This window comes from Ornithorhynchus anatinus, chromosome 12, assembly GCF_004115215.2.
Source record: "Ornithorhynchus anatinus isolate Pmale09 chromosome 12, mOrnAna1.pri.v4, whole genome shotgun sequence".
In the NCBI taxonomy this organism is placed as follows: Eukaryota; Metazoa; Chordata; class Mammalia; order Monotremata; family Ornithorhynchidae; genus Ornithorhynchus; species Ornithorhynchus anatinus.
In genome coordinates this window covers 58,739,430-58,752,461 of record NC_041739.1, presented here as the reverse complement: position 1 = coordinate 58,752,461, position 13,032 = coordinate 58,739,430, and the positions used below count along the sequence as shown (strand labels likewise).

The 13,032-nt window shown below is 56.1% G+C and overlaps 1 protein-coding gene across 3 annotated transcripts in view; it reads left to right on the top strand.

The window, feature by feature from the left end:
* PDGFRA (platelet derived growth factor receptor alpha) overlaps positions 1-4,590 on the top strand; it is a 29,814-nt gene extending 25,224 nt beyond the window's left edge. For 2 of the 3 annotated variants that reach the window (XM_029076463.2, XM_029076465.1), the window contains exons 21-24: positions 16-115; positions 442-547; positions 885-1,120; positions 2,300-2,450. In XM_029076463.2, coding sequence (XP_028932296.1) covers positions 16-115; positions 442-547; positions 885-1,120; positions 2,300-2,450 — 593 coding nt within the window. Of the gene's footprint in view, positions 1-15; positions 116-441; positions 548-884; positions 1,121-2,299 lie in introns of all 3 variants that reach the window. The other variant, XM_029076464.2, reaches the window with a different exon arrangement.
* Positions 4,591-13,032: the final 8,442 nt, after the last annotated feature.

Here is a 13,032-nt window from a genome sequence, read left to right as displayed (position 1 = left end):
CTGCTCTGTCGACAGGGGGTACGCCCTACCCGGGCATGATGGTCGACTCCACCTTCTACAACAAGATCAAGAGCGGCTACCGCATGGCCAAGCCGGACCACGCCACCAGCGAGGTGTAAGTCACAGGTTCTAATCCCGGCTCCACCGCCTGTCAGCTGCGTGACCTTGGGCAAGTCACTTCACTTCTCTCTGCCTCAGTTCCCTCATCTGTAAAATGGGGATCGAGACCCTGAGCCCCACGTGGGACAGGGACTGTGTCCAACCTGATTTGCTTATATCCACCTTAGAGCTTAGTAAAGTGCCTGGCACGTAGTAAGCGTTTCACAAATATCACAATTATTATTATATTAATACGTCTTCCCTTTTGGGCCCCTGCACCCTTCCCCCCCCAACGCCTGCATGCGGCCCTCCCCGGCCCACCTCCTTCCCCTCCCTCTCCAGGTACGAGATCATGGTCAAGTGCTGGAACAGCGAACCCGAGAAGAGACCGTCCTTCTACCACCTGAGCGAGATCGTGGAGAGCCTGCTGCCCGGCCACTACAAGAAGGTTTGCCCACTGTGGGCTGGCGCTGCAGGGGCGGAGGGGCCGGGCTGCGGTATTCCAGAGGGATCCGGGCTGCCGGGAGTCCCGAGCTCCCTGGATGAGCTTAGACAAGTCCCTTCACCTCCCTGGGAGTTTCCTTCTCCACAAAGCGAGGCTTAAGATCCCCGCTCTCCCTCCCTCCGGGACTGGGACGGGGACCGCGACCAGCCTGGCGCTCGGCACGGTGCTCGGCACTCAGCGCGTCCTTAGTAAACCCCGTCGTCGCTAGCACCGTCACTCCGAAGCCCAACGCAGCCCGGGCTTCAGCCCGTAGTAACCGGGGCCCGCCGTGTGTCCCCAGAGCTACGAGAAAATCCACCGGGACTTCCTGAAGAGCGACCACCCGGCCGTGGCCCGGATGAGAGTTGAGAGCGACGAGCCGTACGTGGGGGTCACCTACAAGAACGAGGAGAAGCTCAAGGAGTGGGAGAGCGGCTTGGACGAGCAGAGGCTCAGCGCCGACAGCGGCTACATCATCCCTCTGCCGGACCTCGAACCCGGCCTGGAGGACGAACTCGGCAAGAGGAACCGGCACAGGTACCGTCGATCGGTTCATTGACCCCGATAATTAGGGAAGAGCAACCCGATTGGTTGGGATTGGCCCTCTATAGGGTCTGGACTTCAGATAATTGCCAGCCTCCCCTCCCTCTCCCCTAGGCTCTGTACTAGAAGCCCGTTGTATGCGGAGCACTGTCCCAGAACCATACCGGGTGCAGAGCAGTGTACCGGGTGCCTGCCGTGTGCAGATCGATCCGTCGATCGTACTTATCGCACAGTGCTTACTGTGCGCACAGCACCGTACTAACCACTTGGGAAAGTACGCTCTAACAGACACATTCCCCGCCCCCAAAGAGCTTACGGTCTAGCGGGGAATGCAGACGTCAACATAAATAAATTATGGATATGTACGTAAGTACTGTAGGGCTCAGGGAGGGTGCGAATCTAAGGGCAAGATTGATGCAGAGGGAGTGTGAATAGTGTACTGGGTGCCCGCTGTGGGCAGAGTACTGTATTGGACACCCAGAGCACAACAGAAGGCGCTTGGGAGACAGACAGAGACAAGAGACGCAGTTCCGACCCTTGAGAAGCCCAGTCTGACGAGGGTGACAAATCGACATCAAGTGACGCACCGACGCACAATCAGAAGGATACGAGGGTTTACGGGAGTGGTGAATCCAAGCGACAGACCGCTCACGGGAACAAATCAATCGAGAGAGGCTGTTCTAGTTCTTCCCGGCCCTAGGGGAAGGTTGGCGAGGAAAGCAGGGAGGAGGGGGAAGGAGAAAGTTTTGTGGGTTTCAGTCCCCGAGCCCCCGGGCTAGGAGCCGTTGCTTCCCATCGTGCCGCCGCCGGAGACGTGTGACCCTGGCGCCGAAAACTCGAGGGGCCGACCGGCATCGGTCCCCGGGGGCCCGCGGAGCGGTACGGCCAGCGAGGGAGGATGGCAGCGGCCCCTGCTCCTCCCGCCCGCCCCTCCCGCCCGCCTAGGGTCTTCCGGAAGGAGTGGGGAGGCGGCGGGAGGAGCGTGGCGGGCTGGGAGCTCGGTCCCTCCGACACCCCTGGGGCCGTGGGACCGTTCTGGGGGTCGGGGTCCCCTCAGCCGCTTCTGCCCCGGAGGGGGAGCCCTCTGCCCCCGAAGTGGGGAGCCCCGGCCTTCCTCCCTGCCTCCGCCCCCACCGACTCCCCGACCCCACGGGACCTCTGCCCACTCCCCAGCTCCCAGACGTCCGAGGAGAGCGCCATCGAGACGGGCTCCAGCAGCTCGACCTTCGTCAAGAGGGAGGACGAGACCATCGAGGACATCGACCTGATGGATGACGACATCGGCATCGACTCGTCGGACCTGGTGGAGGACAGCTTCCTGTAGTCCCCCACCCTCCACCGCCCCCCGGTCCCGGGACGCATCCACGTCCCCCCCCAACCCGCCGCCCCTCCCCGCCTTGCCGAAAACCACTTTATTGCAACGCAGAAGCCCCCGAGGAGCCTCCGGCCTGAGGTGGGTGGCCCCGACGGGGCCCCCGGAACTGGGCACGCCGGGCCCAAGTGGACCTTTCCGGTGTGCGCTTCTCGGCTGGGGGAAGGGGGAGCATCTCAGCGGCATCTGTGGCTGCCCGGAAACGCCCCACCCTTGGCCCACGGCCTCCCCGACCCTTCGCTGCAGACGCCGCCCCCCCCCCCACTGCCCCCTGTAATTATGTAAATAGCCGTCCGCCCCAAGATGCCGTCCGCTGCTCTGCCCGCCCTGGACCGGAGAAGGGACCGCTCCGGACGCCTGTGGAATCTTCCCCCTCCAGACCCGGGCTCAGCTCAAGAGCCAAAACCACTTGTGACGTTCCCGGGCACCAGGACGATAGCATCCTCCTTTCTTAACATTCACGGGATGCGGAAGGCCAACGGCGGCGACGGACGGGAGCCCTCCCCGAATAGATTCCCACTAGCGACGAGCCTAGGAAGTCTGTCCGTGTACTAACGGTGTGTATAATATTACTACCACTACTGTCTTCGATAGTTCTAGACGTGGAGCCTGTGACACGTTGTCCTCCAGCTAAAGCACAATCCCACACGGGGACTCGGGAGGGGCCGGGTCTTTACGATTCGAAGCGTCGAACCGGAGGTCTCTCTGAGGGTCCCGTAATGTCGCAGCCGCGGCTGAGTCGAGAGCGGAGCGGAGCGCACGGCACGACGTCGCGCCTTCCGGAGAGTCCGAGGAGGAAGTCCTCCCGCCGGGAGCCCAAAGCAGGGAGGCCGGAGGGGCTGCGCCTTGCAGGCGCCCCCTCTTCCGTGCCCCCCGGGGGGTAGGTCCCCGGATCCGAGCGGGGCCGTGTTTCTCCCGCCCTCTGAGGTCGACGGGAAGGGGCTGCCGTGTTTGGAGGTGCTCCGGCCCGTCCAGCTGGCGCTGCCGGAGTCCAGACGGGGACTCCGTTCCTCTGGAGCCGGAACAACGGAGGCGGTAGGCTTCCCCGGCGGCGTCGGACACCCCCGCCCCCCCAGACCGGCCCGGGCTTCACCCCAAACCCGTGCAGCCCCGACACCTCCGTGCCCACTGACCGCTCCGGGCCCCCGGGCCGGCTGAGACCGGGGGAAGGTGACTCGGGGCCAGGGCGGAGAAAGAATCTCCAGCGCTGCCCTGGATCAGGCCCGACCGGGTCACCCTTGACCTCTGAAGCCCGGGCGCCAGCAGACCCTTGGCTTCCGTCCATTCCCTGCTGCGCCGAGGAAGCCACGTCTTGTGGGTCCACGGGGCGGGGGGTGGGGAGGTCGGCTTCCCCTCCAGGAATTCCTAGGGTCAGCCCTGAATGGACAGCGGGAGCCCCCGGGAAGAGCCACCTCCAGGCGCGTGCGGGTCGCAGGCGGCGGACCTGCCGCCCTTCTTCTGGGCAGGTGATGCTCCAGAAGGGCCAGAACGGCCCCCCGACGCTGCCGCCGCCACGTCCCGACCCCGCACCGCGAGGGCGCGCAGGCCGCTAAGCTTCACTCACGGCCCGGCCCGACGGTCCCACCTTTGAAGCCGACAAGAGGCTTCACCCTTACCGCAGCCCCCCAAATTCCCGCCTCAGTCTGCCTTCCGTTCTGGGCGACCCCAGGCCCGGGCTGCGTTGGGACGGGCGCCTCGGGGCAGACCTCTCTGTCCACACGAAGATTCTGGTTGCCCTCCTCCCTCTATCACGACAATCAAAGCCCCCTCCCACCTGGAGATGGCTCTCCTCCCCTCCCCAACCCAGGATTTCCTTAGGAACGTGGCGTGTCCGCTTGGGAAGACCGCTCCGGCTTCGCCCAGAGGGTTAGACGATAATGGTGATGTTATACATCGGTGTGTATATATGTATTTCTATATAGGCATCTAGAATACTGCCAAAACATTTATGACAAGCTGTATCACTGCCTTTTGTTTATAATTTTTTTTTTTTTTTGACTGTGATAGTCCCCTACAGGCACGTTTAACTGTTGCACTTTTGAAAAGTCCCCAAATGTCTATTTTAGAATAATAAAAGCTGAAGTGTTTCCCAGCGATGGTGTGCTGAATGTGTGAGGGGTGCCCGGTGGGGGGTGAGGGTGGGGGGGGTTGGGGTCGGGGAATGAAATGGTCAGGCCCCTGCAGGGGGATTTTATTTCCAAGCCTGTAAACGGAGATCTTTATCTTTCAATAAATGACAATTAATACGGTTTGCCGGGTGCCGGTCTCGTTTGTTTGAGGTGGACGGTCCGGGGGCAGAGGAGCCCACCTGCTCGTGGGGCTGGGGGCGGGCCAGGGTGACGGGCAGCCGGGCCGGCTCGGGAAACACTCCGGGTTTCCCCCTCTAGACCGCAAGCTCCTCTGAAGCGGGGATCCTCCCTACCAACTCTATCGGACTAGACTCTGCTGAGCGTTCAGTACAGCCCCTTGCATGCGGTCGGCGATCGCATACCACCGACGGATTGACAGGAAGGTAACGTCAGGTGTGTAAACTCTGCCTACGGGAAGCAGCGCGGCTCAGTGGGTAGAGCTCGGGCCGGGAAGTCTGAAGGACCTGGGCTCTAATCCCGGCTCCGCCACTCGTCTTCTGTGTGACCTTGGGCAAGTCACTTCACCTCTCTGTGCCTCAGGTACCTCATCTGTAAAATGGGGATTGAGACTGGGAGTCCCACGTGGGACGGGGACCGCGTCCAACCCGACTTGCCTGTATCCGCCCCAGGGCTTAGTACGGTGCCTGGGCCGTAGTAAGCGCTCAACAAATCCCATAATTATTATTAGTAGGTGCCCAGTGCTGCACCGGGTGCCTTTTGCGGGAAGCAGCGTGGCTCAGCGGAAAGAGCCGGGGCTTGGGAGTCAGAGGTCGCGAGTTCGAATCCCAGCTCTGCCACTTGTCGGCTGTGTGACTGTGGGCAAGTCACTAACTTCTCTGGGCCTCAGTTCCCTCATCCGTAAAGTGGGGATTAACGGTGAGCCTCACGTGGGACGACCTGATTACCCTGTATCTACCCCAGCGCTTAGAACAGTGCTCTGCACATAGTAAGCGCTTAACAAATACCAACATTATTATTACTGGGCATTTGGGAAGCCTAAAAGAAGTAAGAGAAATGGTCCCTGGCCTCTCAGGGAGGAGAGCGAGTGGATCCAAATGGTTAAGTAAGCCAGAATAACCAATGTGTGAGCAATTTAAATATTGGATCCCAGGGAATAAACAAACAAATAAAACCCTGAATGCTAAAGGTGGTTATTTAGGAGGTGCTGAGGAGGAGGATGACTGGGGCTTGAAGATGTGGGCTGGGGCTCGGTGCGGGGGGGGGGGGGGGGAGATCCAAGTGGGAAGAAGGAGACGGGGATTGGGGTCAGAGCGGGAGATGGGACAGGAGGGCCCGGTGCGGGGGAGTCGACCCCATCTCCACAGCGCTCACGTTCATATCCTTATACCCTGCCCCTTTCCCTACCTGAGGCACAGAGAATAATAATAATGTCGGTATTTCTTATGCGCTTATTATGTGCAGAGCACTGTTCTGAGCGCTGGGGTAGATACAGGGTAATCAGGTTGTCCCACGTGAGGCTCACAGTTAATCCCCATTTTACAGATGAGGGAACTGAGGCACCCAGCTGACCGGTGGCAGAAACCACAGCACCCCTGCCAGCCCAGGGCACACCGGCCCCTGGCGACCTGGCCCGTCCCGTTAATCGATCGGCCGATCGGTGATATTCATCGAGCAGTCTGTGTGCGCGGGGCACTGTGCTGAGTGCTTGGGGGAGAACGACGCCGCGGGAAGCAGCGTGGCCTGGTGGATAGAGCGCAGGCCTGGGAGTCGGAAGGATCTGGGTTCTAACCCCGGTCCCCACCTGTTGCCTGCCGTGCGACCTCGGACGAGTCGCTCCGCTTCTCTGTGCCTCCGTTACTTCATCTGTAAAATGGGGTTCAAGACTGGGAGCCCCATGTGGGACAGGGACTATGTTCAACGTGATTGCCTTGTATCCACCCCACTGCTTAGAACAGCGCTTGACACATAGTAAGTACTTAACGAACACCATCATTATTATTATTGCGTGGCTCAGTGGAAAGAGCCTGGGCTTTGGAGTCAGAGGTCATGAGTTCGAATCCCAGCTCTTCCACTTGTCAGCCGTGTGACTGTGGGCAAGTCATTTAACTTCTCTGGGCCTCAGTTCCCTCATCTGTAAAATGGAGATTAAGACTGTGAGCCCCACGTGGGACGACCTGATTCCCCTGTGTCTACCCCAGTGCTTAGAACAGTGCTCGGCACATAGTAAGCGCTTAACAAATACCAACATTATTATTATTATTATTATTACTGGTAGACACCCTCCCTGCCCTCAAGGAGCTTATTAGGGGAGTCAGACATTAAAATAAATTTTAATGCTCTTTCCACTGAGCCACGCTGCTTCTCCAGGTAGGGAGGGCAGGTATCTCCATTTCATTTTTACTATTGGCTTTAAAGTTCTCCATAACCTGGCCCGCTCCTACCTAATGTTAATGTTGGTATTTGTTAAGCGCTTACTATGTGCCGAGCACTGTTCTAAGCGCTGGGGTAGACATAGGGGAATCAGGTTGTCCCACGTGGGGCTCACAGTCTTAATCCCCATTTTACAGATGAGGGAACTGAGGCACCGAGAAGTGAAGTGACTTGCCCACAGTCACACAGCCGACAAGTGGCAGAGCTGGGATTCGAACTCATGAGCCCTGACTCCAAAGCCCGTGCTCTTTCCACTGAGCCACGCTGCTTCTCCCACCTCCCTTCTCTCCTACACCCCAGCCCACACGCTCCGTTCTTCTGGTGCTCCTCCTCCCTGGGACTAGATAGCGCCTATCTCGGAGAAGCAGCGTGGCTCAGTGGGAAGAGCCCTGGGCTTGGGAGTCCGAGGTCATGGGTTCGAATCCCCGCTCTGCCACTGGTCGGCTGTGTGACTGTGGGCGAGTCACTTCACTTCTCTGGGCCTCAGTGACCTCATCTGTAAAATGGGGACTAAGACTGTGAGCCTCACATGGGACAACCCGATCACCCTGTATCTCCCCCGGCTCTTGGAACAGTGCTCTGCACATAGTAAGCGCTTAACAAATGCCAACATTATTATATAAGTATATATCTACAATTCTATTTATTTATAGTGATGACTTCACTTGTATTGGCGTCTGTTTCTCCCCCAAGACTGTGAGCCTGTTGTGGGCACAGATTGTCTCTCTTTTTGCAGAATTGTACTTTCCAAGTGCTTAGTATAGTTCTCTGCACACAGTAAGCGCTCAATAAATACGACTGAACGAATGAAACCCAAGCCCAGAGACATTGAGCGATTTACCCAAGGACACCCAGCAGGACAAGGGCAGTGCCGGATCCAGAGGTGGGTCCTCCTGTCTTCCAGAGACAGCTGCTTTAGAGAAGCAGCGTGGCTCAGTGGCAAGAGCCCGGGCTTGGGAGTCAGAGGTCATGGGTTCGAATCCAGACTCCGCCACTTGTCAGATGTGTGACCTTGGGCAGGTCGCTTAATTTCTCTGGACTTCAGTTCCCTCAACTGTCAAATGGGGATGAAGACTGTGCGCCCTATGTGGGACAACCTGATGACCTATCTACCCAGCGCTTAGAACAGTGTTTGGCACATAGTAAGCGCTTAACAAATACCACCATTATTAAGATTATTCCAGCCCTCCTGAGCTCTTTCCTCAGAAGAAACTGGGGGACAACTGAGGCAGGCAGACCGGTGACAACTCACCCCCTGGCCCCTAGAACCCCTGAGATTCAGGGGCTTCTCTGAAGTCGTAGTTATTGAGCGCTCAGAGAAGCAGCGTGGCTCAGTGGAAAAAGCCCGGGCTTAGGAGTCAGAGGTCATGGGTTCGAATCCCAACACCTCCACCTGTCAGCTCTGTGACTTTGGGCAACTTCTCGGGGCCTCAGTGACCTCATCTGTAAAATGGGGATGAAGACTGTGAGCCTCACGGGGGACAAACTGATTGCCCTGTATCTCCCCCAGTGCTTAGAACAGTGCTCTGCACAAAGTAAGCGCTTAACAAATACCAACATTATTATTATTATTATTATTATTATTATTATTATTATTATTCCCAGCCAAGCGTCCGTGCTCCTTCTGGCCACCAGGGGGCAGCATCAACCCAGAGAGGAACCCGAAGGTTAGAATAATAATTTTGACATTTGTTAAGCGCTTACTATGTGCAAAGCACTGTTCTAAGCGCTGGGGGGGCATACAAGGTCATCAGGTTGTCCCACGTGGGGCTCACAGTCTTCATCCCCATTTGACAGACGAGGCACAGAGAAGTGAAGTGACTTACCCAAAGTCTCACAGCTGACGCGTGGCGGGGCCGGCATTAGAACCCATGACCTCTGACGCCGTGCTCTTTCCACTGAGCCACGCTGCTCCTCAATGAATGAAGCAGGAAGGTTGGGGGAGACTTGCCGCAGTGGGGCGGGCGCCCCTCTCCTCGTTTAGAGAAGGAGCGTGGCTCAGTGGCAAGAGCCCGGGCCGGGGATCATGGGTTCAAATCCCGGCTCCGCTGCTTGTCAGCTGTGTGACTTTGAGCAAGTCACTTCACTTCTCTGAGCCTCAGTGACCTCTTGTCTGTCTGTCTCCCCCGATTAGACGGTAAGCCCGTCAAAGGGCAGGGACTGTCTCTATCGGTTACCGATTTGTACATTCCAAGCGCTCAGTACAGTGCTCTGCACCTAGTAAGCGCTCAATAAATACTATTGAATGAATGATTGAATGAATAAAATGGGGCTTAAGTCTGCGAGCCCCACGTGGGACACCTGATCACCTTGCATCCTCCCCAGCGCTTAGAACGCTGCTTTGCACATAGTAAGCGCTTAACAAATGCCAACATTATTATACCGCGAGCCCGGGGTCGGGGAAGGGACGGGAATCAGCACAGCGGGGAAGTGGACGTCGGCAGGATCAATCAATCAGTGGAATTTACTGAGCACTTTCTAGGTGCTAAGCGGAGTCGATAGCTGTGGTACGATGAACTCACATGGGCCTGTTTGAAAGGGGAGACGTTTAAGGAAGCAGTAAAAGACGGCTTTGGGTTAAGTGTTTATCAAATACCATTAAAATAATAATAATAATTTATTTAAAATAAATGGTGGTATTTGTTAAGCGCTTACTATGTACCAAGCACTAGAGTTTACTATGTGCCAATCACTCTGCTATGCACTGGGGTAGACAGAAGATAACCAAATTCCACCCGGGGCTCGCAATCTAAGCAGGAGAGCAGAAAGGTACTGAAAATCCTCATTTTGCAGATGAAGGAACTGAGGGCCCGAGAGGGGACGCGACTTGCCCCAGGTCACATAGCAGAGGAGTGGCGGAGCTGGGATTAGAACTCAGGTCCTCTGACTCCCAGGCCTGGGTTCGTTCCTGCCGGTCCTCGATAGCGAGTGCCGAAGCAGTTCCCATCCCCACAGCACCGTACTCGTCCGCTCAACTGTATATATTTTCGTTACCCTATTTATTTTGTTAATGAATTGTACATCGCCTCGATTCTATTTAGTTGCCATCGGTTTTTACGAGATGTTCTTCCCCTTGATGCTGTTTAGTGCCATTGTTCTCGTCTGTCCGTCTCCCCCGATTAGACTGTAAGCCCGTCAAACGGCAGGGACTGTCTCTATCTGTTGCCGACTTGTTCATCCCAAGCGCTTAGTACAGTGCTCTGCACATAGTAAGCGCTCAATAAATACTATTGAATGAATGAATGAATGAATGAATGAATACCCTAATTATTATCGAATGCCATCAGCGGCCACCCGGAAGGAGGGCAAAGAGGGGAGAGAAAGAGAGAGAGCGAGTGGGTGTGTGAGGGAGCGAGAGAGAGGAGAAGCAGCGTGGCTCAGTGGAAAGAGCACGGGCTTTGGAGTCAGGGCTCATGAGTTCGAATCCCAGCTCTGCCACTTGTCGGCTGTGTGACTGTGGGCAAGTCACTTAACTTCTCTGTGCCTCAGTTCCCTCATCTGTAAAATGGGGATTAAGACTGTGAGCCCCACGTGGGACAACCTGATTCCCCTATGTCTACCCCAGCGCTTAGAACAGTGCTTGGCACATAGTAAGCGCTTAACAAATACCAACATTATTATGCACGTGTGTTCTGTCCATCCTGCTGTGTCCTCGGGGCACTGGCGCAGCCAGAATAGGAGCATCAGGGCAGGACCCGAGCCAGGATCGGCACCCGGGCCGAGGTGGCTTTCACCGTATATTTTGCGGTCGGCTTCGGCCCGAGCGAAATCTCCAAGGCTCCGGGGAGTCAGCCCACAGCGCTCTTGTGGCTTCCCCCGGGTAGACCTCGCACCACTGGACAAAGGGCAGCTTTGTCTTCTGAGGGGTGTGAGTGCACGGGCATGTGTGTCGGGGGCGGGGGGGACGGGGGTCCCCGCTTCCCAGGCCTCTCCCGTGTCTCCTGGAGCTCAGCCTGGAGCCGCCGAGCCGGAGGGCCGGCGGGACAGTCACGGCACGGCAGTGGCCCAACGGGACAGGAGACAGGCCGGCCCTGTCCTCCCCCGTCTGACGGGGCGGTGGCGGGATGGCCGAGGGGCCTCTCCCCGCACCGGACACCGGACCGAAAGAATCTCCTCTGAGACATTCGGATTTAAGACACTCAAAAAGCTCTCTGCTGTTACGCCCCAGCCCGCCCACTTCACTCCTCTGACTCCAACCAACTCGGTGTGCTTCAATCTCCTTTCTCCATCGATCAATGGTATTTACTGAGTGCTTTCTGTGTGCGGCGCCCTGTCCTAAGCACCTGGGACATGGACTGTGGTCAACCTGATTATCTTGTGAAGCAGCGTGGCTCAGTGGAAAAAGCCCGGGCTTGGGAGTCAGAGGTCATGGATTCGAATCCCGGCTCTGCCACTTGTCAGCTGTGTGACTGTAGGCGAGTCGCTTCAGTTCTCTGGGCCTCAGTGACCTCATCTGTAAAATGGGGATTAAGACTGTGAGCCTCACGTGGGACAACCTGATGACCCTGTATCTACCCCAGTGCTTAGAACAGTGCTCTGCATATAGTAAGCACTTAACAAATACCAACATTATTATTATTATTACCCCAGCGCTTAGAACATTCATTCAATCATATTTACTGAGCGCTTACTGTGTGCAGAGCACTGCATTAGCGCTTGGAAAGTACAATTCGGCAACAGGTGGAGTACTACCCAACAACGGGCTCACGGTCTAGATGAGGGAGACAGACACAAAAACAAAACAATTAGACAGGCATCAGTAGCATCAAAATGGTGTCTTGCACCTAGTAAATGCTTAACAAATACCACAGAACATTTGGGAGAGCAAAATATAACAGAGTTGGTAGATAATCCCTGCCCACAGTGAGTTTATATTCTATAGGAAGTGTCCCGCGCAACGCCAGGAGGAGAAGCCTGGTCCTCGGGCGGGGGGGAGGGGCCGTGGGAAGACACGGACTGCGTCATCCATGAACGTACCAAAATCTCTGCATGGGCTAATGTGGTTCGACTATGGAATTGGGAATGTGGCCTCCTGACATTGAAACCAGCTCATCCGGAGGTTCCTGTCAGAAGAGAAACAGTGTGGCCTAATGGATAGAGCGCAGGTCTGGGAATCAGGGGGAACTGGGTTCTGATCCTGGCTCCGCCACTTGTCTGCTATGTGACCTTGGACAAGTCACTTCACTTCTCTGTGCCTCAGTTCCCTCATCTATAAAACGGGGATAAAGAATGTGGGACATGGACTGGTTCTAACTTGATTAGCTCGAGTCTACCCCAGTGCCTAGTACAGTGCCTGGTACATAGTCAGCACTAAACAAATACCGTAGGAAAAAAAACCATGGAGTCGGGGGACCAATCAGCCCATTCATACACTGCGGGCTCATTTCAGTCAATCGAACAATCAACTGTATTTACTGAGCGCTTACTGTGTGCAGAGCACTGAACTAAGCTCTTGGGAGAGTCCAATATAACAGTTGGTAGACACGTTACCTGCCTACAAGGAGTTTACGGCGTAGAGGGGGAGACAGACATTACTATAAATAAACTTCAGATCTATACGTAAGTGCTGTGGGGCTGAAGACAGGGTGAATAAAAGATGCAAATAATAATCAGAATAATGTTGGTATTTGTTAAGTGCTTCCTATGTGCCAAGCACTGTTCTAAGCACTGGGGAGGACACGAGGTAATCAGGTCATCCCTCGTGGGGCTCACAGTCTTCATCCCCATTTTAAGGATGAGGTAACTGCAGCACAGAGAAGCAGTGACTTGTCTAGGTCACACAGCCGACAAGGGGCAGAGTGGGGATTAGAACCCACGACCTCTGACTCCCAAGCCCGTGCTCTTCCCACTAAGCCTCGCTGTTTCTCTGTGCAAGTGCAAATCCAGTGCAATGGTGACACAGAAGAAAGTGGGAGAAGAGGAAATGAGGGCTCAGTCGGGGGAGGCCTCTTGGAGGAGGTCTTTGGACGGCTGCACATTCGCTCATTCCTTCCTGATCGGCAACGGGTGAGCGC